Below are 26,589 nucleotides of genomic sequence, written 5' to 3' on the forward strand. Positions count from 1 at the left end.
ACTTCAATTATTTTAATACTGATATTGTTGAAGATGTGTTGTATTGTTTATCACTACTATATCGTCCGTGTGGACTACTTGCAGGACATTAGACAAACCATTATTGTTTTCCTTGGTTATAACGACCGTCACCCTCGTGTGGATTACTCCATTGGACGATGTACGTGTTTTCCCTGCACTTTGGTTTTAACAACTACTGCATCCGCTGTGGACTACTCTGCTGGATGCTGGACACACTCTTGTTGTTTTCACGCGTGTCTCTACCTAGGTGGTACTATTACCTCTCATATAAAGGCTCACTTTTACTCTATCCCTTACAGTAAGAGAATCCGAACACAAAGTTACATTATGCACTCACCAGGCATACTCACCTCACTTTCTTGGAGTTACAAACATAACACTCTCATGTGCTGAACAACAAGAGCTAAGGCAAATCTCTAAGATAATGGTAACCTGGCCATCGTACCAGATGGGACTCCTACACCAAATGGTGCGAGGTCTAGTTGGGACTTCATATAGGGGAGATCCCCTTTGTTGGTGGGTCCAACACCATCAACTAGACTTAAACTCACATACTAAGGGAAATGAATTGTTCACCAAATCACTTAAATTATTATTTTTTAACAATCATATATCAATTTTAAAGAATATCTTTAAAATTAATCACATCATTAGTTATTGGTCACAACTTAATATTTTTTATTAATTTTATTTTCCTAACATTTATTTATGAAAGAAGATGCATCTTCAAAACGTAACTAACAACTAATGACATAATTAATCTAAAAGAACAATATAGATCACAAAACTCTAAAAAAAATAAAAATAAAAAACATTATTTATCAATATTTAAAAAAAACTTAAATTCACACTTCGAGAAAAAAACATAAAAAATTAAAAAACCTCTGTATCAAATTTAATTTTTTTCAAAAACTTAAAATCATATAGAAAAAAAAAAAAAAAATCGTCACCAAATCACTCAAAACTAAAATCCTTTATAACACGAGTCTCAAATCTCACTAATAACATCCAGCGCATCTATCAGTTTTCCTATTATTAAAAAATTTAAATTAAAAATCGAACCTCCATAGGTTTTTCTCAATATCTTTCAAGGTTACTAACAACATCTCCCCACTAGTTTAAGTTTTTCTTAATATCTTATAATTTAAATTTTCCGTCATAGCAAAACTACCCTTCCCACGTGACCTTCCACAAACATAACCCTATCTTTAAATTTCTTCAACGTTAAGATTCGTCTTTACCTTAACCCTATCTTGGAATTTCTTCCACGTTAAGACTCCCTTTCACTTCTCACATGACCTGCCGCAATTTAAGCTCCCGCCATGTGACCAACTTATTAAGAGAGTATGAAACCCTCCCATAATTTTCTCCAGCTATATATAACACCCCAAACGTCAGTATTTCTTTGTTCTTTACTCTTTCTTCGAATTCTATTGCATTTGCATTCGTGGCATTTTCCGCCATCGCGAGTGCTAAATTTCAACCACATCGGTGAAATTCTGAGCTGCGAACGGGCTCTCGTTATTGTTTCTGTTTGGCTCAGATCTATCAGATTCCGCAAGTTTTATGTGATTTAGCGGGGGTTTTAACGTTACAGAAGGATCCACAGTCTCACACTTTGACGCCATGGTGGGGAATTCGTAAAACTCTTTGAATTTACAGTGCATTTGTTGTTTATAAAATAAACTGATTTCCCAGATCCAGACACCCAAGAACCCCAAGTTTTCCAAATTTGATTCTGTGAAGTTTAAAATATAGAGATCAATGGAAAATTACTTATTTTCCAGTCTGTCTATGTTTAAAAAATCCTGTAAAAAGTATGCTTTGTATACAGGGATCCATTGTTCACATGATAGTATGCTTGATTTGAAGAATTTAAAGATCCAATGCAATGGTCTTTTGCAAATTATATTGATTCAGAGATTTTTTTTTCGTTTTTCCTTAAATCCTTACTGATCCATTTTTATGAATTTTGATTTTCTGGCCATGGTCTGCAGCCTCTCCGACTTGAAATCAAGGTATTTTCCTCGTCTTCTTTTCTTCTTTTCGTTTTATCAAATATTTTGGTTACTGTCTTGGAGTATCACCAACCTCGTGGAATTATCCCTTAAAAACTATTATATATACCACAGTATCCATAAAGCATGGTTATTAGGCCAGAGAGCTTGATTTAGCTAAGTTTATTTTTCTGAATCATTAAACATCGGGGGCTTGTTTGTCATACTGTTTCAGTCAGTTCAATTTAAGATCTAGTATGTAGCAATGTTAAATCAGGTCACAAGTTCAATGAGAATGTATATTTTGAGCTAGTGAAGTTAGGGGCTTCAATGTAATTTCATGTTTATTAGACACCCATGTTCTCACTGTGGCCTGGGAAGTCCACACTGGCAACTCATGTATTTTTTATCATCAGGGTCTAGCTGTGTACCCTTTTCCTCATAGTGGTTCTGATGACCCAAGAACTCCCCAAATTAGCCTCCCTAAAGAATTCAATGAAGTTACTCGAAAGAGGGTTGGTTGGGGGGGGGTGTTGGCTGAATGGTAAAATTCCTTTAGTTCTCCTTTGCAAGGCACAATGCATGTGCAGAATATAAGCCCAAAGCCAATCGACCAATGCACCCGCATTGGAGATTTCTCAGTTCAGGCTTTAAGTCATCCAGAGCCCTTGACTTCACTGTAGCTCCCTCCTTGTTTCTCAGTGGCTTTGTGCTAATGAGTACAAATAGTCCTCTTTGATTAGAAAATAGATTGTTCATATCAAGAATAGGTCTATGTTGTTGAGTACACAATGCTGTCCCATCAGAGAACTTAAAAGTATGTTATTTTGTCTATATGAGAGAATCTGTCTGCATTTTATTTCCTTGCAACATGGTGCTAACAAATGCGTGTTTGTCTCTATTCATGCCAGAGGAAACTTGCCCAAAGGTCTGAACGTGTAAAGTCTGTAGATCTTCATCCTACGGAGCCATGGTAATTCTGTTCTCTCTTTTCTATTGTATTTGTCAAACGCTAGAGGTCTGTGGTAGGCTTTATGCATACTCAATTTAATTAGATGTGGCTTACTCATTAGCATGTTCAGCCAGTAAAGTGTGTGTGTGTGTGTGTATGTTTGCTTTGTTTCAAAAGCAAAGAAGCTTGCTTTGGTTGCCCCAAGTTTGGAACGTTTTTAATTTAATATTCATGATATAGATCTAGCAGATACAACCAGTACCTAAGCCTACAATCAACATTTTCTTTTTGGCACAATTTGGACCAGTCTTTCTAGAATCTGTTCAAGTTGCTTTAAAAGGGCTGTAAACATTCGTATTTGGTTGCAATTTATCGCTCTCTTATGTAACGATCACTGCCCTTTGTTTTTGCCAATGCAGGATGCTTGCAAGTCTTTATTCTGGCAGCGTTTGTATATGGAATTACCAGACACAGGTGATGATAATTGCCATGTTACTTTAAGCTTCGATGCAAATTAGGGTGCACTAATCCCACATGTGCAATATGGTTTCTACATAGCACCTGTCATCTCTGCATTCTAGTGTTTTATTCATTGCTTAGATGAGCTTGAATTTGAAACTTATCTGTTCTATTTGTTAACCAATGCTTGAGGTAAAGTATTTTTGTTTTTTTTCATTGCCCTATCAATGTCGTTGAAGTCAGATTTACGCTATGTTTTGCACTGCGTCAAAACAGATGCCCTACAGTCACAGCTTAAGGAAGCTAGCAACCTTTGAAAGTGAAACAACGACAATACTTCGTGGTGCTTAAAAGATTGCATTCTGATTTGCCTCAGATATTAAGTGCATCAAATGTATATTTAGTTCTATTAAAGAAACCTTTTTAGGGAGAAAATAAAGGCTTTGATAATTTTCTGTTATGGTGCAACTTTGCTAATCTCATCTGAGATGGTGGATGTGTTTGTCGTTTGTATTGTAGTTTGGAATCTGGAATTGGATGTGATTTTAGTCTGTCATTTGCTCGTGTTTAATATGCTGCCTGAGATGAAGCTTGTAGCTCTGAGAAATTGAAGCCTCACATTTTGATCTAGAACAACTAGCAAAGTACAACTGTGATTTAGGTCTCAACCTTTATGTTATTGGACCATTCACATTAGCAGTGCATGTCCATATATAGCAACTATAAATATAAAGTTCAATTGTAGCATGGTTATCTAAGAACCATTTTTCTCAATAATGCTGGATGCTGTCTATTTTGATAATGACATTTATGTAGCTTAGGAATTTAGTGTATGTATCCTGTGTTTCTGAAATATCATGAATATATTTTGATGCTAATTAATCACTCCCGAGTTGATCATTTTAGCTGGTGAAGAGTGTGATTGAGTCTTGTGATGAAACATGGGACATGCCATCAAGAGCCTCAGTAATATTTGCCTTATTCCATCTGAGAATAATATTTTTATTTTGCAGTAAATGGTTTGGTTCATTCAGATGGCCAGTTTAATATGTAACCAGTCTTTGAATTGGTTTGACGGCCAGCTCAATTTCTCTGGAGGTCTGACCATCTGCTTCTGGTTCTGGTTTGGCCGGATTTAAAACACTGTTACAGATTCAGACTATTTTCCAGGAGTTTAAATAATATATTTAAATTTTCACATTTGCGTGTCTAATTTTACATGCTTTTATATTCATTTTGATGTCTATCAAGAGGGTTTGTCATGGATTTGATTTTATATTCAAGTCTTTTATTGATAAGTTTTTTTTCCGAGTATTTTTCTATTGAACTCATACTTTCACCTTCTGGTTTACTGGTTTATTACCAAATCCAACTTCTAGTTTTGTGTAAGAGTTGATCTTCGTAGAGATACATTCTTTAAAGTGGGCAGTCCTCAATTAGAGACCCGTCAGAAAATAATTAATTTTGGAATGCTTTGAGTTTTCAATTTAAGTTATAATTTGTTGAAGATGCCTTTCAAAATACCTATGAAAAGTTTATAAATTTGAAGTTTTATGTAAAGAATAGCAGCAGAGGTTAACTCATTATTAGAAGACAACTGCACAGTACCTTTTTTTTCCTAGCTCCACCTCCATACAGGCCTTCACAAAGTCCATCTTGTCAGTGCACATTTACCTGCCTGTCAAACTTAACCAGCATAATATATACACTAACCATTCTTCATCATATATCGGAAAGCGGAAGTAAGGCTTATGCTGGTCTTGTCGTGCATGTTCTTCCTAATGAAAGAACCAAAAGATTGCTTAAAGACTACCCAGCAACGCAGAATTGCTGGATTTGGCAGATTCAAATTACTATAGAGGAATAGACATATGTAGACATAGTTGAAAAGTTTAAGATTAATATTATATTTTGATTTTGTGACTTGAAAAGAATGAGATAACAATGCTTCTCTGAGATTACATGGATGCCTACCTATGCTATATTTATCATGGTTTATTCTTGTTATCTATCAATATCTTGGTAATGTATTTCTTTTAGCGTGACAGAATTATATTTACAATCACTTCCTTCAGAAATTGAGTTCTCTGTATAAACCTAATTTAAGCTGAATCTTATTTATGGCAGACTTTGGCAAAGTCTTTTGAAGTCACGGAACTTCCAGGTACGCACAGTAGAAGCATGTTCTATACATCATATTGGCATAGCAGAATATATGAGTTGTCTGTGAAGCACATATCTAATGCTAGTGCTTATTTGCAGTGCGGTCTGCCAAGTTCATAGCACGCAAACAATGGGTTGTAGCTGGTGCAGATGACATGATTATCCGTGTTTACAATTATAACACCATGGATAAGGTGAAAGTATTTGAAGCACATACTGATTATATCAGGTGTGTGAGTGTTCATCCAACTCTACCATATGTGCTGTCATCATCTGATGACATGCTAATCAAGCTTTGGGACTGGGATAAAGGTTGGCAATGTACTCAAATATTTGAAGGTCATTCACACTATGTGATGCAAGTTGCGTTTAATCCCAAGGATACAAATACATTTGCAAGTGCCTCGCTAGACCGTACTATAAAGGTGGGAGGCAGTGCTCTTTGGTAAATCCCAAGTTTATAGATAACCTTTACTCTGGCATAAATTATCCACCTAGGAATCTCCTCTTTTTTCCTCATGGTGAACACTCAAATTTGTTACTTCTCTTAGATAGTTGAAATTAGAATTTAGATTAGATAGTTGAAATTAGAATTTAGATACCCTAAAATGTTAAAGCCTTGTATAATTTGTTTCATACTGATTTATTTTAACCTGAATGCATCAATCAGATCTGGAATCTTGGCTCACAAGAACCAAATTTTACTCTTGATGCCCACTTAAAGGGTGTAAACTGTGTTGATTACTTCACAGGAGGTGACAGACCATATCTTATTACTGGTTCAGATGATCACACAGCAAAGGTGCTCAAGCATATAGATTCTCTAGAGATGTAATTGATTTACCCCTAGTACTTGTCTTGATCATTAAAAAATTTGACCTACCTTTCAATTTCTTGGTGTGCTGTCATCAGGTTTGGGACTACCAGACAAAAAGTTGCGTACAGACTCTGGAAGGACACACACATAATGTATCTGCAGTATGTTTTCACCCTGAACTTCCTATCATCATCACTGGTTCGGAAGATGGTACTGTTCGTATTTGGCATGCAACTACATACAGGCAAGTTTAGTTGGATTGTTTTATACATAGGTTATAAACTTATGAACCTGATAGATAACAGTTAATGGCATTCACTCTCCTAGCACTAGTGGTGACCCATTCTTAACCTTCTTGGTCTCATACAGGCAAGTGATTCTTCTATACGGACCATAATGGTTTGCAAATTGTTTCATTGTTCAGTTTAATTTTGGGATATTGTACAGACTAATTTAGCATTTTCTTGTTTGTAAGAGACGGAAAGCAATGGTTTTAAGGGGAATTTTAAATATATAGAACTGGATTTATTTGGATCGGAAAAAGCTTATGCTGCATGGAATAACTGCATTGGTTTTAGTTGGAACTTGTATTCACAAACTCCATAGTGAAACAGGGCTTTGGAAAATTCCTAAAATATTGCGAATTTGTTATCTTTGTGATTCTAAGAGGGTTCAAGATGAAAAACACTTTCTTAGCATGTACTGTGTACACCCACATTAGATCAGGAAATATCTGGATGGGAGAAAGTTATGCTGCATGGAATAACTGCATTGGTTTTAGTTGGAACTTGTGTTCATGAACTCCATCGTGAAACAGGGCTTTGGACAATTCCTAAAACATTGTGAATTTGTCATCTTTGTGATACTAAGAGGGTTGAAGATGAAAAATACTCTAGAATGTCCTACATACACCCACATTAGGGCACAATTTCAAAATACAACCTTCCTAACCCTTTAACTCATCAAAATTGCAGTGATTTAGGAATGCTTCTCTTAAAGCTTTTCAAGCACATAAATAAAATTCTAAAGCAAACCAAGTAATTGCTTACCTTTTATTTGGTCCATTAGGCCAAATTTGGTCTCAATGGACATTAACCATCATCACCATCATCAAATTAAATTTCTTAACCACATATCAACCATTCTCTTAGTGCCAAGTGTATTTGAAATTATGTGTAATAAGGAATACATGCATGCAGTTCTGGTCGTCATCATTTCCTAAAGCGGAATGTGTTTGATTTGTTTTTGTTTATCTTCAAACTGACCTGTCACATCAGTGAGTAATTGCTTATGTGAGTTTCGTAGGTCTTGCACAACTGATTGCTTAAATTCAAAACTCATCAAAATTGTAGTGATTTAGGAATGTTTTTCTTAAAGCATTTGAGCATATAAATTAAATTCTAAAGCAATCAAGGTAATTCCTTGCCTTTCTCAAAGTCCTATAGACCAAATGGCTAATGTGAGAAGTATTCTTTTGCAGGCTGGAGAATACTCTGAACTATGGGCTGGAACGAGTCTGGGCCATTGGCTATTTGAAAAGCTCAAATCGGTGGTACAATATATTTGATGAAGCCAGATGATTTTATGTTTTTTACTACCAAATAAACTACATTGCCTGTGTAAGTCTTTTTGGGAAGCTATTACAGGACCACCTTTGACCAGAAGCAATTGGACTAAACTGGATCATCTTTTCAGATATTTAAAACAAACATTAGCAAATACTTTAATAATAATAAAATCCATGGGTAGCAACTGTCTGTTATTATTTTTTTGTACATGTACTTTGATTTTGGGTACACTTTAATGTCCTATTTTCACATCCTCGAACAGTCATGTAAGTAACGGTAAGTGGGATCATGAGGTCTGGCTCATTGATCTGCTAGGTGCTTAGGGTTCCTGGGATGCTTATTTCTTCCTTCTGTCTACGTTGACTTATTGTAACTGTAATCGAGTCTACTTTTGACACTTTCTTTAAGCAGTATTACGACCTTGCTATTGGTAGGGTTGCTATTGGATATGATGAAGGTACAATTATGATCAAGATTGGTCGAGAAGAGCCAGTTGCTAGCATGGACAGCAGTGGGAAAATTATTTGGGCAAAGCACAATGAAATACAGACTGCGAACATTAAGGCGGTTGGAGCAGACATTGAGGTCAGAAATATAATTTTTAGAATGCTCTGCAATATTGGCAATCTAGTTACAAAGTTTGGTTATAAACTTGAAATTTTGAAAATATATTATGGATGCTTATATTGTATCTAACAGGTGACAGATGGGGAGAGATTCTCTTTAGGTGTGAAGGAATTGGGAAGCTGTGATCTATATCCACAGGTAAGAACCTCTGATTAAGTAAAATTGCTTTCGTTGGTTCCAGGACTAGAATTAGTTTTTATTTGCTCTCTAACATTTCCTCTAGGTAAAGAACATAGGGACGTTAGTGTTATTGATTTATCTTTTACATTATTACACTAATGTTAGCATGCTTGTTGATTTCTTTTATTGTCTCAACTTGTTGCTGTAGTTACTTGACTCGGCTCAGTGAAAAATTTGCTGAGGCAAAGGAGTTGAGTTTGACTTGGAAATTAGGTGGCTAGTGCAAAACTGGCCAAAATGGTTTAAATAATCCAAAATGGCTCTTTTCTGGTTTTTTACGACCTCTCCAGCAAGTGTTTTGGCTGGTCAAAGAGTGAAACTTGTGGATTCGGACATCGACCTAAGAGTACTCACCAGTCAAGGGTTTGTTCTAGTAGTCTCATGGTTCAAACTTCAAACACAAGTTGGCTAGTCAAATTCACCTCTTAAACTTGTTGATCTGGATCTTGACCTGTGAGTACTTGTGGGTCAAGGATTTGCTATGCAAATACTTATGGTTCAAACACAAGTTGGCGAGTCAAACTTGTTGGCAATTGAAATCGGCTCAGTTTGGGGGATGAGTCTGGTTTGAACAGTCAATATAATTAGTTTTTATTTGCCATTTAACATTTCATTCAGATCAAGAACATATGAAGGTTAGGATTATTTATTTATCGTAACAGTTGTTGTTGCTCTAGTGTTCTGATCTTTCTCATTCATTTATACTGCAATAACATTTTATATCCCTTCAGGTTTAATATGGGTTGGCCACTGACTGTTCTTGGCTAGCTTGTTTATACTATATAGTGCATAAATTTTCATATTGTTTACCGATTACATCCCTCAGGAAAATAGCATGGTGATTTGCAGTAATTTATGCTGGCTAAAGGTTCTAACTCTTTTCTCATGTATTCCTACAGAGCTTAAAGCACAATCCAAATGGAAGATTTGTTGTGGTGTGTGGGGATGGCGAATACATTATTTATACAGCTCTTGCATGGAGAAACAGATCCTTTGGATCTGCCCTTGAGTTTGTGTGGGCATCGGATGGAGAATATGCAGTTCGGGAAAGCACTTCCAAGATTAAAATTTTCAGTAAAACATTTCAGGTTTGTCTTCTTTAGAAATTTCTATGTAATGAGTCATGCTAGCGGTTTAAATATTTTAGTCAGTACAATTTCTCTTTTGTTAAGATAAGATAAGATAATTCTATTAATGTCCAACGAATGACCATAAATAGGTCATTGGGACTGAAGGATACAACCAGTACGGGTACAATGTGGGAGTGCAAATGCAACTCCTAGAAAAATGCTAAAGCTAAAACTAAGATAGAATGAAATGAAGTAAAAAATGATACAATAATAGGATAGCCTCATAAACATGTATATCCCTCTAGCCCATAAACAAGTGTGTGAGCTATTCCTCATGGCTTGTGAAGAGCCTCAGACAACAATTGGCTCAGTACAAACTTTACTTGTCAGTAACAGTAGATTCAGTCAAACATTTAATGCATCCAGTCAAACATTTAATGCATCCTGAAGGTTTTTTTGGTAATATGTTGTTTCAGTCAAGAATAAGTTGTTCATTATACTGGGGAGATGCTCATCCTTCTTTACTCTTTGGATTCGATACTTTCTTCAATCTCATCTTTATTTCTTATTTCTTAGTATCAATTCCTGTATTGAAGCAAGCAGTATTTCCTTTGCAGACAAAATCAAGTGTCAGTGTATCATATATTTATGGGTAGGTTTAGTGAAGTTCTCTGCATGGTTTTATGTTTTGAATTGTAGTTTTAATGTGGGTAGTGTGTGCTTTGATATTAGTTTTACTGTGAGGGTAGTGACTACTACTGTGCCTCTGTAGCTACAGTGCACTGCCACTTACATACTGAGTAGGGAGATGTTTGGAGGCTAGTTGCTAAACTTCGCCATTTGGTTAATTTTCCATTTTTCCCAAAAAGATTCACCAGTTTCCATTTTTTCCAAAGACAATTTGTCCAAATCCTATAGTATAAAATTATTATATTAAAAAAATTGTCAAAAATTTCTAGGAAACATATTTAAATGTTCTTTACAAAAACTTGCCAAACATTTTATAGTTGTCATTTTAAGCTATGTCACAAGGTTCACCGAACCTCAACCATGAGATTGGAAATTCAGTGAACCTAAAAAATGTTACCTCATTGCATCTCATGGCCTTTGACCAAGTCCATAGCTGAAGCTCATAACCTCATGTTACGACTCAATCTTGTAATCTATCCTTGAAGTTTCCAAGTCCATGATATCATTTTTTTATGTTTATTGATGTTGATTTTCTCTCTCTCTCTCTCTCTCTCTCTATATATATATATATATATATATATATATGTAGACAAACCTAATGGCGAACTTCTTCAAAAAAATTGAACTTGAACTGAACCTAATCATTGTTAAACCTGAATTGTGTGACTTGTATTGAGTAATCTTTTGACCTAATATAGTCATTTTTTGAAGATTAATAAATTTATCTTATCTCCAACAAGAAAAGAACTAGGAAAATATAAAGCATTTATGTGTTGAAGGGATGTCTAGGAGGAACTATTTAGGCTTACTTTATAGATGAGGCTATACATCCAAAATCAACCTTTATATATATATATATATATATATGTAGACAAACCTAATGGCGAACTTCTTCAAAAAAATTGAACTTGAACTGAACCTAATCATTGTTAAACCTGAATTGTGTGACTTGTATTGAGTAATCTTTTGACCTAATATAGTCATTTTTTGAAGATTAATAAATTTATCTTATCTCCAACAAGAAAAGAACTAGGAAAATATAAAGCATTTATGTGTTGAAGGGATGTCTAGGAGGAACTATTTAGGCTTACTTTATAGATGAGGCTATACATCCAAAATCAACCTTTATATATGAGGTTACATGTGCAAAAATAAAAAATAAGCCCAATACATATCCATCTCAGCATTCACCAGCCTAATACACATCCATGTCATCTTCATAAGCCTAATACACAGCCATCTCATCTTCATCATCATCAAACAAAATAGAACATGATGCTTGTTCAACAGTACTAGAATGTGGATTGGAAGAAGAGGGAACTCCACATCCATCTGAATCACCATTAATATTAAAAGCAACAATAGATAGTTCCAAGTTCGCGGATTATAAATCCACATCCCAGTCTTTATGAGATCCACTTGTATATTCTTCATGTCTATGAGACACAAGGTGTAGGTTCAAATTCACATAGACAAGACTCACAGCCTTTGGTGATTCCAACCTAGTGCGCTTATCATAGGTGCTCTTCAACTTCTTCAAAAAATTTGAACTTGAACTGAACGTAATCACTGTTGAACTCAAATTGTGTGACTTCGATTTTAAGAATTACTAAGGATTGTCAAGGTTTCTACACTTCAATAAGTATGGGTCTTTAAAATTTTCCCTGGAATTGAGTAATCTTGTTGACCTAATTTAGTCATTTGTTGAAGATTAATAAATTTATCTTATCTCCAACAAGAAAAGCACTAGGAAAATATAAATCATTGATGTGTTGAAGGGATGTCTAGGAGGAACTATTTAGGCTTGGGCTTATGCTTTATTTTTGCACATGTAACTTCACATATAAAGGTTGATTTTGGATGTATAGCCTCATCTATGAAGTACACATCCATCTCATCTTCATGAAAAGTCATCTTCCAAGCCTAATACACATACATCTCATCTTCATCATCAATAAACAAAATAGAACATGATGCTTGTTCAATAGTACCAGAATGTGGATTGGAAGGAGAGGGAACTCCACATCCTTCTGAATCACCATTAATATATAAAGCATCAAGAGAGTTCCAAGTTGATTATAAATCCACATCCCAGTCTTTATGAGGTCCACTTGTATATTCTTCACGTCTATGAGACACAAGGTGTAGGTTCAAATTCACATAGACAAGACTCTCAGCCTTTGGTAATTCCAATCTAGTGCGCTTACCATAGGTGCTCCAATTCCTTTTTGCTGATGAAGAACTTGCCACTTGTGAGAGATTCGAGTGGCAAGGTTTTGCAAATATATAACATTTATCCCCTGGCAAGTCCACCATTTACTTGGGTCCATGGCCCTTCTCTCATCAAAGATGATATGTTTGATTTTTTTTTGTTTGAGTCGCAAAACAAGCAAATTCTTCCCTCACGTTGATTTGTGTAGAAGCTGGAAACAGCCTCTGGAAGGATTTCTACCTCCCTATCCTTATGTGAGGCCTTCCCTTTCCCATTGCTTTGAACAATGAGGTTATCATCATAAAAATTTGGATTCAAAGCACGTGCCTGTGAATGAAAGTTGAACCCATTCCACCTTTAAACAATGATGGACCTTACAATGTCTACAAAATCATCATCGACAAAAGAAGAGTGGGAACCTGTTTGTACCTGTCAGAGAAGTTCAAATGCAGGAAATCTGAACTTGAGCAAGAAATATATCTTGATTCTCCAATCCTCATCAATCAACAATCTATGCACCATACTCTCTCTCTTACAATTGACATGTCTCCACTCAGCCCAAGTCACACCCACCACCATACTCATTATTGCAGATTTGACCTCAACAAGGTAGCACAGCATAATGATGCTTGATGCATATTTTATCTTAACAGCCATGAGCTACTCCAATTTGGAGTATTCTTGATATATTTCTTGAGATTGGTGGTTGCTGGTGTTGAATGTTGTGATCTCTTTTGCTTTCCCTGTAAGCTCCTCAAGCCATGGAGCTTTAGCATTACACTCTTCTAAAATCATATTTAAATTATTGACAATACAACAAGTCCTTCAAGTGTGATTCTGTATACCCTAAACAGTCAAACTTACAAATCTGCAAACAGGTGCATTATTTCTGATAACTTATGCCACGTTGGTTGGGCCTACTTGATCAATGCTAGCAATTAAAACTTCAGCAATGAAATTACTATCCTTTACCTCACCTGAATGATCTTTTGCCTTCCTGACATTGCTCCTTTTGGTGATGCTGTAATGACATTGATCAATGGCCTCTGCCTTGTATGCCTTGTATGCCTTGTATCTGTCCATTCATTTGAGATAATGGGAACACTTGAACTACTCCATGAGATATGAATTGGTCTTAAAGCATCTTCAGAAAGCTGTCTGGACTCTGTATCATATATTTTAGGTAATTGCCCTCACCAAATCTTGCTGATAGAGAGACTGAACGATGTTAAAAGGGATACTGCAAGCATAGATGGCCCTTGCTACTCTTGTTTTACCGCCTTCTTTCCCTTGAACATTGAGCATTTTCACCAATTTTCTTTCTCGTCTTGTGCTTGGAGTTTGGGTTGCCCGCCAACACCAATACCTTTACCCCTCTGCAAAATGAGTCTTCATTCTTTTTTAAGAGTCCTTGTTGACCCTATCTAGTTTGCATAATTTACACTTCACATGAACCCTCACATCTGATTTGTTTGAGCTTGGTAACATACATCTAATGAAGATGGTTTTCTTGTTGCCGGCTTGGTTTAGCGGGTCTAGGAACATGAGAAATGCCACTTTCAGTAGCTATTAATGCTGTAGAAACAGTAAAGAAATCTGCTCACCAAAGATAAGGCTGTCTACAACCTTCTTACTGTCCACAAACCATCCTCTTGTGGGAAATGCACCAATGCTTGTTTCTAATGTTCCAAAACAGAAGTAAAAGTATTTCTGCTGCTCTGGGAAGCTCTTATTGTTAAAGAGTGTGAGGAATGAGTGAAATGAACAGTTTTATTATAGGAAAAGAGGGACTGTTAGTGTTCAATTAATCATAAAATATTAGGGATTTTTAGATTCTGCATGTGTCCCTCATGGTTGCTTGGGTGGGCCCAGACAACTGAAGAAAAACATTGAAATGCTGTACATTTGTGCCAAAACAGACCAGAAATGGCCTAACTCATATTGTGCAATGTTTCTAAATCATGAAACATCATATGGTTTGGCAACTTTGGCTCAAGGTGCTTCTGGGCTGTACCTTACCCATGTCCGAATTTTGGTGCATTTTGGATACTAGAACATTGCTTGAGTGGATGTTTCTTGCAACTTAGTTGCTAAAGACACATGCTAGATTGATTATTGTGGGCCAGAAACATTCAACTTAGGAGTCTTGCCCAAGTTGTATCTTTTCTACCAATATCTGGCAAGACTTTATTTGGAACTCAGTTGCCTCACCAGGACAGACTGCATAAACTTAGTTACCTGAGAATCATCACAAGATAGTGTGACAAATAAGTTTCTGTGAAGAAAGTGCACTTGATTTACCACTTGACCATAGATAAGATATGATGAGTTAAATTTATTAATATCCAACACGTGACCAATGGGACTGCAAAGGGCCACTTCTGAAGAAAGATCAAAAGATCTAACCTAAGATCTAAACTCTGATAGCCAGGAAGAAAGTGCTGGGGGAGAATCTGCAGTGATACATAGACTGCGAAGTGCCAAAAGCCACAGAAGCCAGCCAAAAAGGCGAAGTCAAAAACTCCCTGGAGGGATTCCTTCCAGTTCTCAAGCCCTGGATATCTCATTTGAGGATGAAAAATTGCTCTTTTTTTCCCTATGAAATTTTTTCAGATTCTCAGTTTTGTAACACTATTTTTATGGCCCTTTTGGATGAATATCTGATTAGAATTCTGTGTTGCAGGAGAGAAAAAGTATCAGGCCAACGTTTTCAGCTGAGTCAATCTATGGTGGAGCATTGTTGGCGATATGCTCCAATGATTTTGTTTGCTTCTATGATTGGGCTGAATGTCGTGTAATTCGACGAATTGATGTTAGTGTGAAAGTAAGTGCAAACATTAACAGGCCTCATACTATTTGACCTTGACTTTTCTTATATGGTTTAATTCACGAATCACATCCTTCACATTTATTGACTTGATAAGTGCTACTTTTATCTGGTGTTTCAGAATGTCTATTGGGCTGACAGCGGAGATCTTCTTGCAATCACAAGTGACAATTCATTCTATATTTTGAAGTACAATGTAAGAAAACTGATGAATTATGCATATTTCAATATTTGTTGCTTTTCAATTCAACTAATCTGAAAAATAAGCTCACAAATTACCATGCTGCCATCTGTGCCTTTGGTTTGCTTGCTTGGAATTGATTGCCTGATGAGGTCCCTAATATCTCAATAAGCTCTGTAATTTAGCTGTTGAATGCATTATGTTTATGATGGTGTTTTCTTTTCTCCTTGCAATATAATGGCTTTCTTGTCGTGTAGCGCGAGGTTGTTTCTACATATCTGGATAGTGGCAAGCCAATTGATGAGCAGGGAGTTGAAGATGCATTTGAACTCATCCATGAGATAAATGAGCGGGTTCGGACTGGAATTTGGGTTGGGGATTGTTTCATATACAATAATTCAACATGGCGTCTTAATTATTGTGTTGGTGGTGAGGTATATATCAATTCAGCAAAAGATTGCTCTGATGCTTCAGTTGTTGAAATGTTCATTCCTCTGAGCTGTACCACTTTCAGATACTTGTTTATATTTAAAGCTTTTCCAGATTATATTTTGAAATTCTTCATAAGTTTATTTTTCTGTTTTCAATAACTGGTGAAATTGGTTGACTGGTTAATGAACCACAGGTAACTACCATGTTTCATTTGGATCGGCCCATGTATTTGTTAGGCTACCTTGCAAGTCAGAGCCGAGTATTTCTAATTGACAAAGAGTTCAAGTGAGTGTTGAAAATTTGCTATGTGAAATGCTTCATGAAGACTGGAAGTTTAAATTGATGTCTCATATGCCTACCTTGTTTCTTGTTTCAGTGTAGTGGGTTACACATTGCTTCTTAGCTTGATAGAGTACAAGACCCTTGTTCTGCGTGGAGACCTGGATAGGGCAAATGAGATTCTTCCCACGATTCCTAAGGAACAACTTAACAAGTATACTTCTAACATTTTACAAACTAACATAGTAGTTTATTTATCATTTCTGTTATTTGATGCCTTTTTAATTATAGGCACTCACAGAATCTTTTCATGCCCAGTTAAGAAATATTGTTTTCTATTTAACATATGCAGAATTTATGTGGAATCTCATTGCTTGTCTGCTGTTTAAAGTGTGGCTCATTTTCTGGAGTCTCGTGGTATGCTGGATGAGGCACTTGAAGTGGCTGTGGACCCTGATTACAAATTTGATCTAGCGATTCAACTTGGAAGAATTGGAGTAGCAAAGGTCAGTTTCACTTGAGATAGTCTGACTTGATTATGTGAAAATCTATCTTGCTATTAAGCACCCAAGGCTGACATGTTACTAATGGGAATGGTGCAAATTTGTTTGTGTTTAGAAAATCCACAAACTCAAGTCTGTATTGACATGTTTATGAGATATATATTTCTGAGCATACATTGATCCTCAGCAGAAGGATCAAATATGGGAGAATTTTGTAGGCCATAATCTAAGAGAGATATTGACAATTGTTGTTCTTTGGTTTTACTTTAAAGGAAATATAGAGAATGATTGTGCAATGAGGTATCTATATGTATATTGTTCTTGAAATAGAGGCTATGAACTGAACTCATTGTATGCCGGATAAAAATTGTGAGATATTGTGATGTTAATGTTTTCCTGAGTTTATTTGGAATACTTTCATCATTGTGATTACTTATTCATTGTAACTTCTATACTGTGTTGCAGTCAATTGCAGTAGAAGCACAAAGTGAATCGAAATGGAAACATTTAGGAGAGCTAGCTATGTCTGCTGGAAAGGTATTTTTTTTTACCTTTATTTGAAAATTTGATTGATTTTTTCTCGTTTAGATTTTTATTCATTGGAAATGCATGAAATTGAAATCCATGTCTTTTAATGATAGTTCTAAGTACAGATCAAGCGTTCTGCATTTCTCGGCATCCTCTCAATAATCTTTTTAAAACAGTGTTTCTTTTTTAGCTTTTTGTTTGATTTATAAAAATGATTTAGATTGGAGGGAACAAATTTTCTTTGGAGGTTTGGCATTGCCTTTCAAGATGTTAATACACATGCAGTATTTGAAATCTGGACAGCAGGGGTTATCTAATACCATTGTGGTGGCAACCTTTACCAGTCAACTTAGCTATAATTTATTGTCAGCAAATGTGATGTGCCTTTTTTCAAACCAAAAGTTTAGAGCTATGTTGGAGTCAAGTCTCGACCTATGCAAGATATTATATAGATAGGATATCAGCAAGGCATAAGTGTTGCATGAAAATGATGCTAATGATCAGTGTTGCAAATATCCTGATAACATCCCGACTTTATTGTGAAATCACGACTTTTTGGCCTAGCTGATGTTTGCTGATTTTTACTGATATTTTCCCATGTTTACAATTTTTGGTTTTTTCGAACCCTTGCTGATTTTAGTCCGATCTTGATGTTTGCAACAGTACTAATGATAGCTCAGCAAGGTATAATTGTTCATGAAAAGGTTGTTCATGGTAGCTTATCAAGCAAGTCGCGTCAACTACCTTGTTTGAAACACCTAGCAAATCCAAAGCCTTCAACATATTGTTGCCCTGATAACCAAAATATTGTCACCAAGTTAACCTTTGAAAGTTGCCAAAATAACACAGTTCATTAACATCATTGCAAGGTATCCAATGTTATGTCAATTATTTGATAAGTGCATCATCATATAATTAAACATAACCAGTTATTTGGGTGCTGGAGGAGCAGAACTTGTAGTAAAACATAAGCAATTACAACCAACAAGGAGTATAAGATCATTAGCATACCATTGATCCTTCATACATATGCTAGCTTAACACCATGATATTTATACCAGACGTAAACAAGCATAATATGAGCAGAGCTCTATGCAATATATGAATTTGACTAAGAGTGTTGTGGAATTAATTTACAAAAATCAATGTCTGCTTGGAGGGTCGCTTCCTTCAGATTCTTGCTCATGTTATCAAGCCACATCTCAATCATGAAGTCAAAGTCACCATGAATCAATTGAATTAACTCAACTGTGTGATTTCACAAGCATTTGAATGCAAATTTCATTATCAAATTAAAATCATAGGAGGTATAGTAATCATGAATAAAAAAGTTATGGAAAACAAATACCATAGCTAACACCAAGTCCAAAACCATGAACCATATTATTTGTTAACCATTCAACTATGATGTACTCAAGCTGCAACTGAAACAAATGATCTGTATATTACTACCATAGATCACACGTAGTGCCTACAAGCATCGTTTGAAGTCAAATTTGTCAACTATACCATTGAATCATTGCCCTTCTATTAATGTCAAGAAAAAATTGCTATTCAAAATCCAAAACATGATCAATGAATCAAAACTGGGGGCTAAATCATCACTACAATCAAATGAACATCACATCAAGCATCAAAGACCCCAATCATCTCATGCTTTCTCAAAATAATTTCTTGCTATCTTGAAACACAGTAGGTGGTGGAGCCCAGGTTAACAAAATGTTTAGGAGAAGAACAAATTTTAGCCTAGGTTAACAAAATGTTTAGGAGTCTAGACTTTCAAAACCTAAAAAAAATTGAAATTGGATTCAAGAATTGTTTGTATCACTTTATGATCAAATTATTCATTGGTCATTTTTATGATCAACACAACCTAGACGAGCTAGAAGGGATTTAGAGGAAGAGCTTTTCAATGTCACCAATCAAAGTTCTCTTGGGGTATTTAACATTGAATCTCTTTGTCTTGAGGAATACGATGCTAAAGGGGCCTGACTTAGGGAGCAAATTTGTTGGGATAAAGTTGGATATGATGCTAATAAGATGTATTTTGTTTTTGACTATGAAATAGGGTTTAAAAACGTATATTATTGGAAATTTTGGATGGATATCTAATTGAAGGTTGAGACAAACTAAGGACGTATTTTATGTATGTTTTCAAATTTTTTAGCTCATGAACTTTGTTTGTGCAGCAACAGATGCATTTGAAGGAGGCTCCACTATTCTTCCTTTGACATAGTCCATGGCATCATTTCTTCCAATGTCAAATCTGAGTCATCTTCCATGCATGATAGTCGGATTTGTGCTTAAGCTTGTCCTCGGATTTGAAGAAAGATGTAGTTGTCATTGGGACTAGTTCCAAGTCCTTGTACAACAACTTACCCTAGTGATTGCTTTTCCTCACTCTTGCTTGGGCTTTGTCTTCACTTGAGCTCAGATACCATGTTAATTTTAGATAACAATGGTATGTTCTATGCTTTAGCACAATTTGCTTCAATGTTCCTTATCAGCCTAATGACAATTTCCAATTATATCCACTAGCAATCACATTAATTTAAATACATTGACATTAAATGCAGATAGAACATAAAAACATTAGTAGAAGACAAGCCAAGACTAGAGGACACAAGATGTGGCACATGCCAGGGAAAACCCCAATGTGGTGAAAGCCTTTGACTAAATCTTCTTATTATTCTTCAACAATACAGTAGAGAGAGAGTACAAATATCAGATTAACTTGCCCAAAATAGTCATGTCAAATCAACAGTCAACAACAGTCAACTGCAGCCCTAACTAGAAAGTCAACAGTGGTCAAAGCAGAGCTCCGAAATCTCCTCCAAGTAGCTTGGTCAACAACAGATAAATTCGACCTCTTCCAAGATGGTCAAAGTCAACCCTAAACAATTTGGTCAACCCAGTCAAACACTACTGTAATTTATGCGATCAAAGGCTGAAGTCACCTCTGCAGTCAAACTAGTTAAATTGTCCCAATCACCTCGAAATTGTGCCAATTAATGTGGCCTTCAAAAATTGAAATTTTGCCCTCTAGAACGAAGTCAACGCTAGTCAAAATCACCCAAGTCAACACTGGTCAATGTTGTCCTGTTTCCTGACATTTTCGGCCTCCAAAACCGTCTTGAAATTCACACGTGCGAAGTAGAGAACGCTGCCTCCAAGTTGTACGAACCATTCGAGAGAGGAGAGAGAGAGATGTGTGATGAGCTATGAAACCGGATTCGTCCAAACCCCTGGACGAATCCCGAATCGGACGAATCGAACACGATTCTGTCCTGACACGTGTCATGTTTCAATGACTCGTCGTGTCATATTCGGGTACGTCGTGTCCTGAGCGTGTGCAAAAAATGAAGAACGTGTCACGATTTTGGAATCGAATCCTGGTTTCGGATTCGTTTTTCGGGCTGCTGGTAGGTTTAAATTCGCTGTTTTCATTCCCATTTGACCGCATTTGCAACCGTAACATCGATTTGGAGCGATTTGCAAACCGTAACAGCGATTTGGAGCGATTTGGAGCGGCGGACCGCATTGCAATTTGCAGGTTAGTTTGCTGAGCTGTTAAAACTTAATAGATGTAATGTCAAATGACTTGTAATACGAACTGTATCACGCGGCACGCCTTATCAGTGATCACCGAACCCTTATCACGCCTGCCACTGTAATAACCCATCTTGAAAGGTATACGCTACAGCCTACTGTGTTTTATTCATTCATTATGCGTGACCAAAGTGATAACATTATGATTAGAGAAAGCCTGAAAAGTATACGCCACTGTGTTTTATAATAAAGAATGAGTTCGTTGTACATTTCTGGGCAGTGAGAACGTATCATAGAGATCCTCTTTATCATGAAGATACCAAGACTGTGACTAAATATGTTGAGATAGTGATCACCAAATATGTGACTGCGTCTAGAATGTTTACTGAGATACATGTATGCCGAGGCTGCTAGGAGGCAGGTCCGAGTCCTTTTCCATTGTGATATCCACTGAGAATTTACCAAGATCACCCGAGCTTGATGACTGGAATACTTAAACGAAATCTCAGAGATTTGCGAGGTACAGTGACTGTAATTACCCATGAAATCGTAGAGGCATCCGAGCTCTGTTCTGCCTTCCTGTACTGTGGATTTCAAACCTTATACCCATCCGAATGTTTTAGAGAAATGCGAGTTCTGTGTGGAGGCCGAAATGTTATCTCTGTGGTGCCCATCCGAAACATAGAGATACTTGTCCAAAGCTCTGCACGGTGGCATAGTTTAGCCTCCATAATGTGATTGAAATGCTAAACGGAGTAAGTGTGGGGTCATCCTCTGCGTATTATTGAATTCTGGGCCGGGTTTCTCCACATTGGCATGAGTTGGAAAGAGCTGAAGTCTTCCTCTTCGTTGGAAAGAGTTGATTTGATGACTTAATGAGAAAACTACAGTGGTCAGTGTGTTTATCTTACTATCTTGTAGTTGTAAGTTGTCTTTCAGTTATGAATTATGAATCATGATTTAAATTTTTAATAGATTTATCATTTATCATTTATGTGACCAGTACCACTGACATTTATTTGAATTTTGTATGTACTATGCATGCTAATAGCTATAGATGAAGATCTATGTTTGAAATCAATAAATTTGTATCATTAATTAAAATTTGTGTAAGAAATATGCTAATAACTAATTTTTAAGATATATATATATATATATATATTTTAAATATATATATATATATATATATTTTTTTAATAAAATAATATATAACGTGTCCTAACGTGTCTTGTTCCGGGGGTCAGCGTGTCCCGAATCCGACACCACGAATCCCGAATCCTACGTGTCCCGAATCCCCGTGTCAGGTGACTTAGGTGATGAGATGAGTGATGTCCAAACGGGGAGAGAGGTCACTCCTATTTATACACTTTGTCAAGGGTGAGGAGACACATCTATTGGGCTTACGAGCTTACATTTGATTGAGGTTGACCTTGACAATTTGTGCAGGAGAGAGAATAAATTCAAAATTCCATTTTTGCTTGTCGGAATGAGATGATCGTTATATCAAAATTAGATCTCTCGAAAACAGGAATCCAATGCAATAATCATCTCCATTGTACGAGCTATCTTAAGGCGGAATTTGGCCCTAGTTGCCAATTTTAACATGGTGGAGCCTAGGTTAACAAAAGGTTTAGGAGAAGAAATAGCCAAATGATGAAAGAGATCAACATCAATCATTGTGTTCAAGAGTCAACAAATTTTGCGTTAAACTTGAGACTTTGAAAACTTGAAAAAAATTGAAATTAGATTAAGAATTGTTTGTATCACTTTATATCAAATTATTCGTTGGTCATTTTTATGATCAACACAACCCAGGCAAGCTAGAAGGGATTTGGAGGAAGAGCTTTTCAATGTCACCAATCAAATTTCTCTTGGACTTCGGGATCATGTAGTCCCTCGTGTTGCATGTAAAGATATAGCTAAGGACATGTGGAATGCCCTAGTCAAGCTCTACCATAACTCTTCCGAGAACCGAAAGATGCTCCTCAAAGAGAAGCTGAGGATAATCAAGATGCAGAAGGGTGAGTGTAACTGCCTATCTCACTAGAATTTAGGAAGTTCGTGATGAGATAGTAGCTGTCGGAGAGTAACCCATGGACACAAAGCTAGTGCGTGTGGCTTTGAATGGGTTTACCAAAGATTCACAGAAGTTCGTGATGAGCTAGTAGCTGTAGGAGAGCAACCCATGGACACAGAGCTAGTGCGTGTGGCTTTGAATGGGTTTACCAAAGACTGACATACTTTTGTCCAAATCATTACTGGATGAGATAAGCTGTCGGATTGGGAATACCTATGGAGTGACTTCATCTAGGAAGAGCTAAGGCTTAGTCTAGTCGAGACTTCTAGCAGTAGTGGCAAGGGTTCCAAGGTTGAGAAGTAGGAGGAAAATCTTGCTCTTGTAGGAAAAGTCAAAGGCAATAAAGACAAAGGGAAGAGCGAGAATAGTCAAAAGGGTGACAAGAAGAAGACAAATCTAAGTAAGATCAAGTACTTCCATTGCCATGTTTTTGGACACTACGCTTCTAAGTATCCTAATAGGAAGAAGTAGGGGTTGAATAAGGAGCATGCAGCTGCATCCACTGAGGTAAATGAGTTTGCCTCTCAGTTTGAGAGGGATTTCTCATTGATAGCTTGCATGGCAAGCTTAGTAGATAGTAGTACTTGGTATATTGATCCAGGAGCCCTTTCCATATGATTGGGAACAAGGAGTAAGGGGTCGAATAAGGAGCATGTAGTTGCATCAATTGAAGTAAATGAGTTTGCCTCTCAGTTTGAGAGGGATTTCTCATTGATAGCTTGCATGGCAAGCTCAGTAGGGAGTAGTACGTGGTATATTGATTCAGGAGCCTCTTTCCATATGATTGAGAACAAGGAGTATTTCAGCCAGCTGTATGAGAAGCATATGAAGGTGAATATCGAGCTTGGAGATAATGGCAAGTATGCTACCAAGGGAGTTGGTACTGTCAGTTTTGAGAGGGAGTCAGGTAATCCTGTTCATCTCAAAGATGTTTCAGTAGTTGCCCTTGAGGACAAAGGGTATGATATCATCTTCAACAGAGGTAAGGCTTACCTCAAGCATCTAGCTTAAGGAGCAGTGAAGCAGATAGGTGTGAGGGTGAAGAATCTCTACAAGTTGCAGGTAGAGACAGATGCAACCTTGAGAAGCAAGGCAAGATGTGCAGATGTAGGTGAACTTTGGCACAGGTGCATGGGACACTTGCATCATGGGGGTTGAAGTTTCTTCAATAGATTGCCACAAGATTACCAACATGAGGCCTTGACAAGAGTAGAGTGTGCAAGCGATGCATGCTTGGAGCTGGTGCATTCAGATGTGTGCGGGCCTTTTTCTTCTCCATCACTAATGAGATACATGTATTATGTTACTTTCATTGATGATTTTTCTCGAAAAACTTGGATTTATTTAATGATCAGAAAGACGAGGTCTTAGACAAGTTCATGGAGTTTAAGGCTCTGGTAGAGAAGCAGGATGGGAAGAAAATCAAGGCAATGAGAAGTGACAATGGTGAAGAATATATCTCCAATAATTTCAAGGAGTTTTGTGCAAAAGAAGGTATTAGGAGAGAGTTGATAGCACCTCCTAACCCTCAACAGAATGGGGTGGCAGAGAGGAAGAATAGGAGTATTGTTGGAGCAGCTAGGGCTATGTTGCATGATTAGGATCTGCTTAGGTTCTTGTGGGCATAAGCATGCAACAATGAAGTATTTCTGTAGAACAGGTGTCCACATAGGGTGCTTGGACGAGTCACACCAGAGGAGGCTTTCACAGATAAGAAGGCTGATGTCCAACACTCCTGAATCTTTGGCACAAAGATCTAATGTCATGTGTCCAAGGATAACAGGAAGAAGTTGGATGCTACAATAGAGAAATGTACCTTTGTGGGGTATAGTGAGATATCTTAGGCATACAGGTTGTATCTTCCAGGACTTCAGGAATATAGTTCTTAGGCAAGATGTGAGACTCCAGGAGGATCAGGCTTTGAGAGTTTCCTTAGAGCGTGAGCAGATTGCAGTACCTGAGGAGGAGCTACTTGTTCCCAAAACGAGTCACAACCATCACCTCAGATTCAGCCACAACCATAGTTTAGTGGCAAGAGGGTAGCACAATAGGATTTGCAGTACAAGCCAAGATGAGAGCAAACAAATCAACTAGAGCCTCCCACCATAGGGTGGAAGAAGGCCAAGTGGGCCGAGAGGTTGATCCAGGGGGCTTAGGCGCAAGTCGAGGCTCTTAGCACCATGTTTAGGTAGAGTAAACAAGCACATGGGTACACAGGTTATATGGCATTGATGACAGAGTTGGTGAACACTGAGCAAGTGAGGGTTTTCCTTGTTGAGTTCCCTAGAAAATTGTGTTGTTTTCTTGTGTGAATTTGTGCAATCATTTTTGTTCTATTCCGCTGCTATTTGATAGCGAAATTTTGAGTCTATGTGGAAAGAAACATTACTTCAGAATTTCGTGGAATTTCTACATAAACAAAACCTATGGTGGGTTTATCACCATCCACCATCTACAACACTCTCCCATGAGGTTCGCTAAATAACGATATCTCTTCTGCTTTTCTCCAAAAAGTTTTTTCAAACAATTTGTTAGCCAACTCTTTCCCTTTAACCTGTTTGCTCCACTGAGATGCATTCCATTCATCACAAGCAAACATTTTCATCAAGTTTAATTTTTGTTGAACAAGGGATTGCAACAAAAGAAAATTTGTTGTAAATCACGTGATGGATAACTGAATAAGCTCTCTACCCTCAGTGTGTTTCCTCATAAGTTTCAAAACCCATGAGTGGTTGTAGATGTATTTTGTGATGGATTTGTAATGTTCCCTATTGAAAGTAATTCGTAATTTTTGATTCGCTACCGCTGAGAGATTTTGCCAAACACTTTGTAGGTAGACATTTTGTCAAACACTTCGCTAGTAAATAAATATAAAGACCATATGGCAAATAAACCAACAATATTGTCATGGTAACTTGTAAGGAAAATTCCTCTTCTAGTGAAGCAAACTCAATTAGTACACAAATTGCTATGGTAAATAAATTCATCCAATAGCTCTGTTTATCAATGCCACGATAAATTATTTTTGCTAACAAATAAATCAACCGTCATATCATAGGAAAAAATACCCATCAATAAAATCAACCAATTATTTTATCAATCATATCAAGAATTTACACGCTGGCAGCGCCTTCTGAGTATAAAATCAATTTATTGGGAACTTGGTTAATGGCTGATAACACTCGTACGACCTCTGCAAAAATAAAAGCTTTTGCGACTAATTGATCAATTCTCCTTCCAGCTCCCATGATCTCTGGAAAAATGTAGTTTCTCCTTCAATATGAGCACCTGCGAAGAATCTGGATGATTCCTCCTTTTTGACTAGTTAGGGTGGATGTGTTTCACCAATGAAACCAATCTTGATTAGCTAGGGTGGATGTGTTTCACTTGTGAAACTAATAGATTTAGAAAAATAAACAATGCATGATCAAAAGTGAGCTCCAATTATAATTTTATA

General features: G+C 36.8%; 1 protein-coding gene across 7 annotated transcripts in view; it reads left to right on the forward strand.

Annotated features, from left to right (window-relative positions):
- Nucleotides 1-1,420: 1,420 nt before the first annotated feature.
- The window catches only part of LOC149210986 (coatomer subunit beta'-2-like), a 31,133-nt gene continuing 5,964 nt past the window's right edge, over nt 1,421-26,589 (forward strand). For 4 of the 7 annotated variants that reach the window (XR_016252978.1, XR_016252979.1, XR_016252980.1 and 1 more), the window contains exons 1-19: nt 1,423-1,650; nt 2,019-2,039; nt 2,930-2,991; nt 3,390-3,444; nt 5,557-5,593; nt 5,692-6,017; nt 6,263-6,394; nt 6,505-6,653; nt 7,890-7,958; nt 8,412-8,562; nt 8,677-8,742; nt 9,684-9,872; nt 15,440-15,580; nt 15,705-15,779; nt 16,022-16,198; nt 16,390-16,481; nt 16,573-16,689; nt 16,867-16,981; nt 17,444-17,515. Coding sequence is in view for 3 of the 7 variants with exons in the window: in XM_089396841.1 (XP_089252967.1) it covers nt 1,648-1,650; nt 2,019-2,039; nt 2,930-2,991; nt 3,390-3,444; nt 5,557-5,593; nt 5,692-6,017; nt 6,263-6,394; nt 6,505-6,653; nt 7,890-7,958; nt 8,412-8,562; nt 8,677-8,742; nt 9,684-9,872; nt 15,440-15,580; nt 15,705-15,779; nt 16,022-16,198; nt 16,390-16,481; nt 16,573-16,689; nt 16,867-16,981; nt 17,444-17,515 (2,049 nt within the window). In the remaining 4 variants the exon portion in view is untranslated. Of the gene's footprint in view, nt 1,651-2,018; nt 2,040-2,929; nt 2,992-3,389; nt 3,445-5,556; nt 5,594-5,691; nt 6,018-6,262; nt 6,395-6,504; nt 6,654-7,889; nt 7,959-8,411; nt 8,563-8,676; nt 8,743-9,683; nt 9,873-15,439; nt 15,581-15,704; nt 15,780-16,021; nt 16,199-16,389; nt 16,482-16,572; nt 16,690-16,866; nt 16,982-17,443; nt 17,516-26,589 lie in introns of all 7 variants that reach the window. The other 3 variants (XM_089396843.1, XM_089396842.1, XR_016252981.1) reach the window with 2 other exon arrangements.

Source organism: Pinus tabuliformis, chromosome 1_2, assembly GCF_031772625.1.
Source record: "Pinus tabuliformis cultivar Carrire ecotype Pingquan chromosome 1_2, CPIR1, whole genome shotgun sequence".
Lineage (NCBI taxonomy): Eukaryota > Viridiplantae > Streptophyta > Pinopsida > Pinales > Pinaceae > Pinus > Pinus tabuliformis.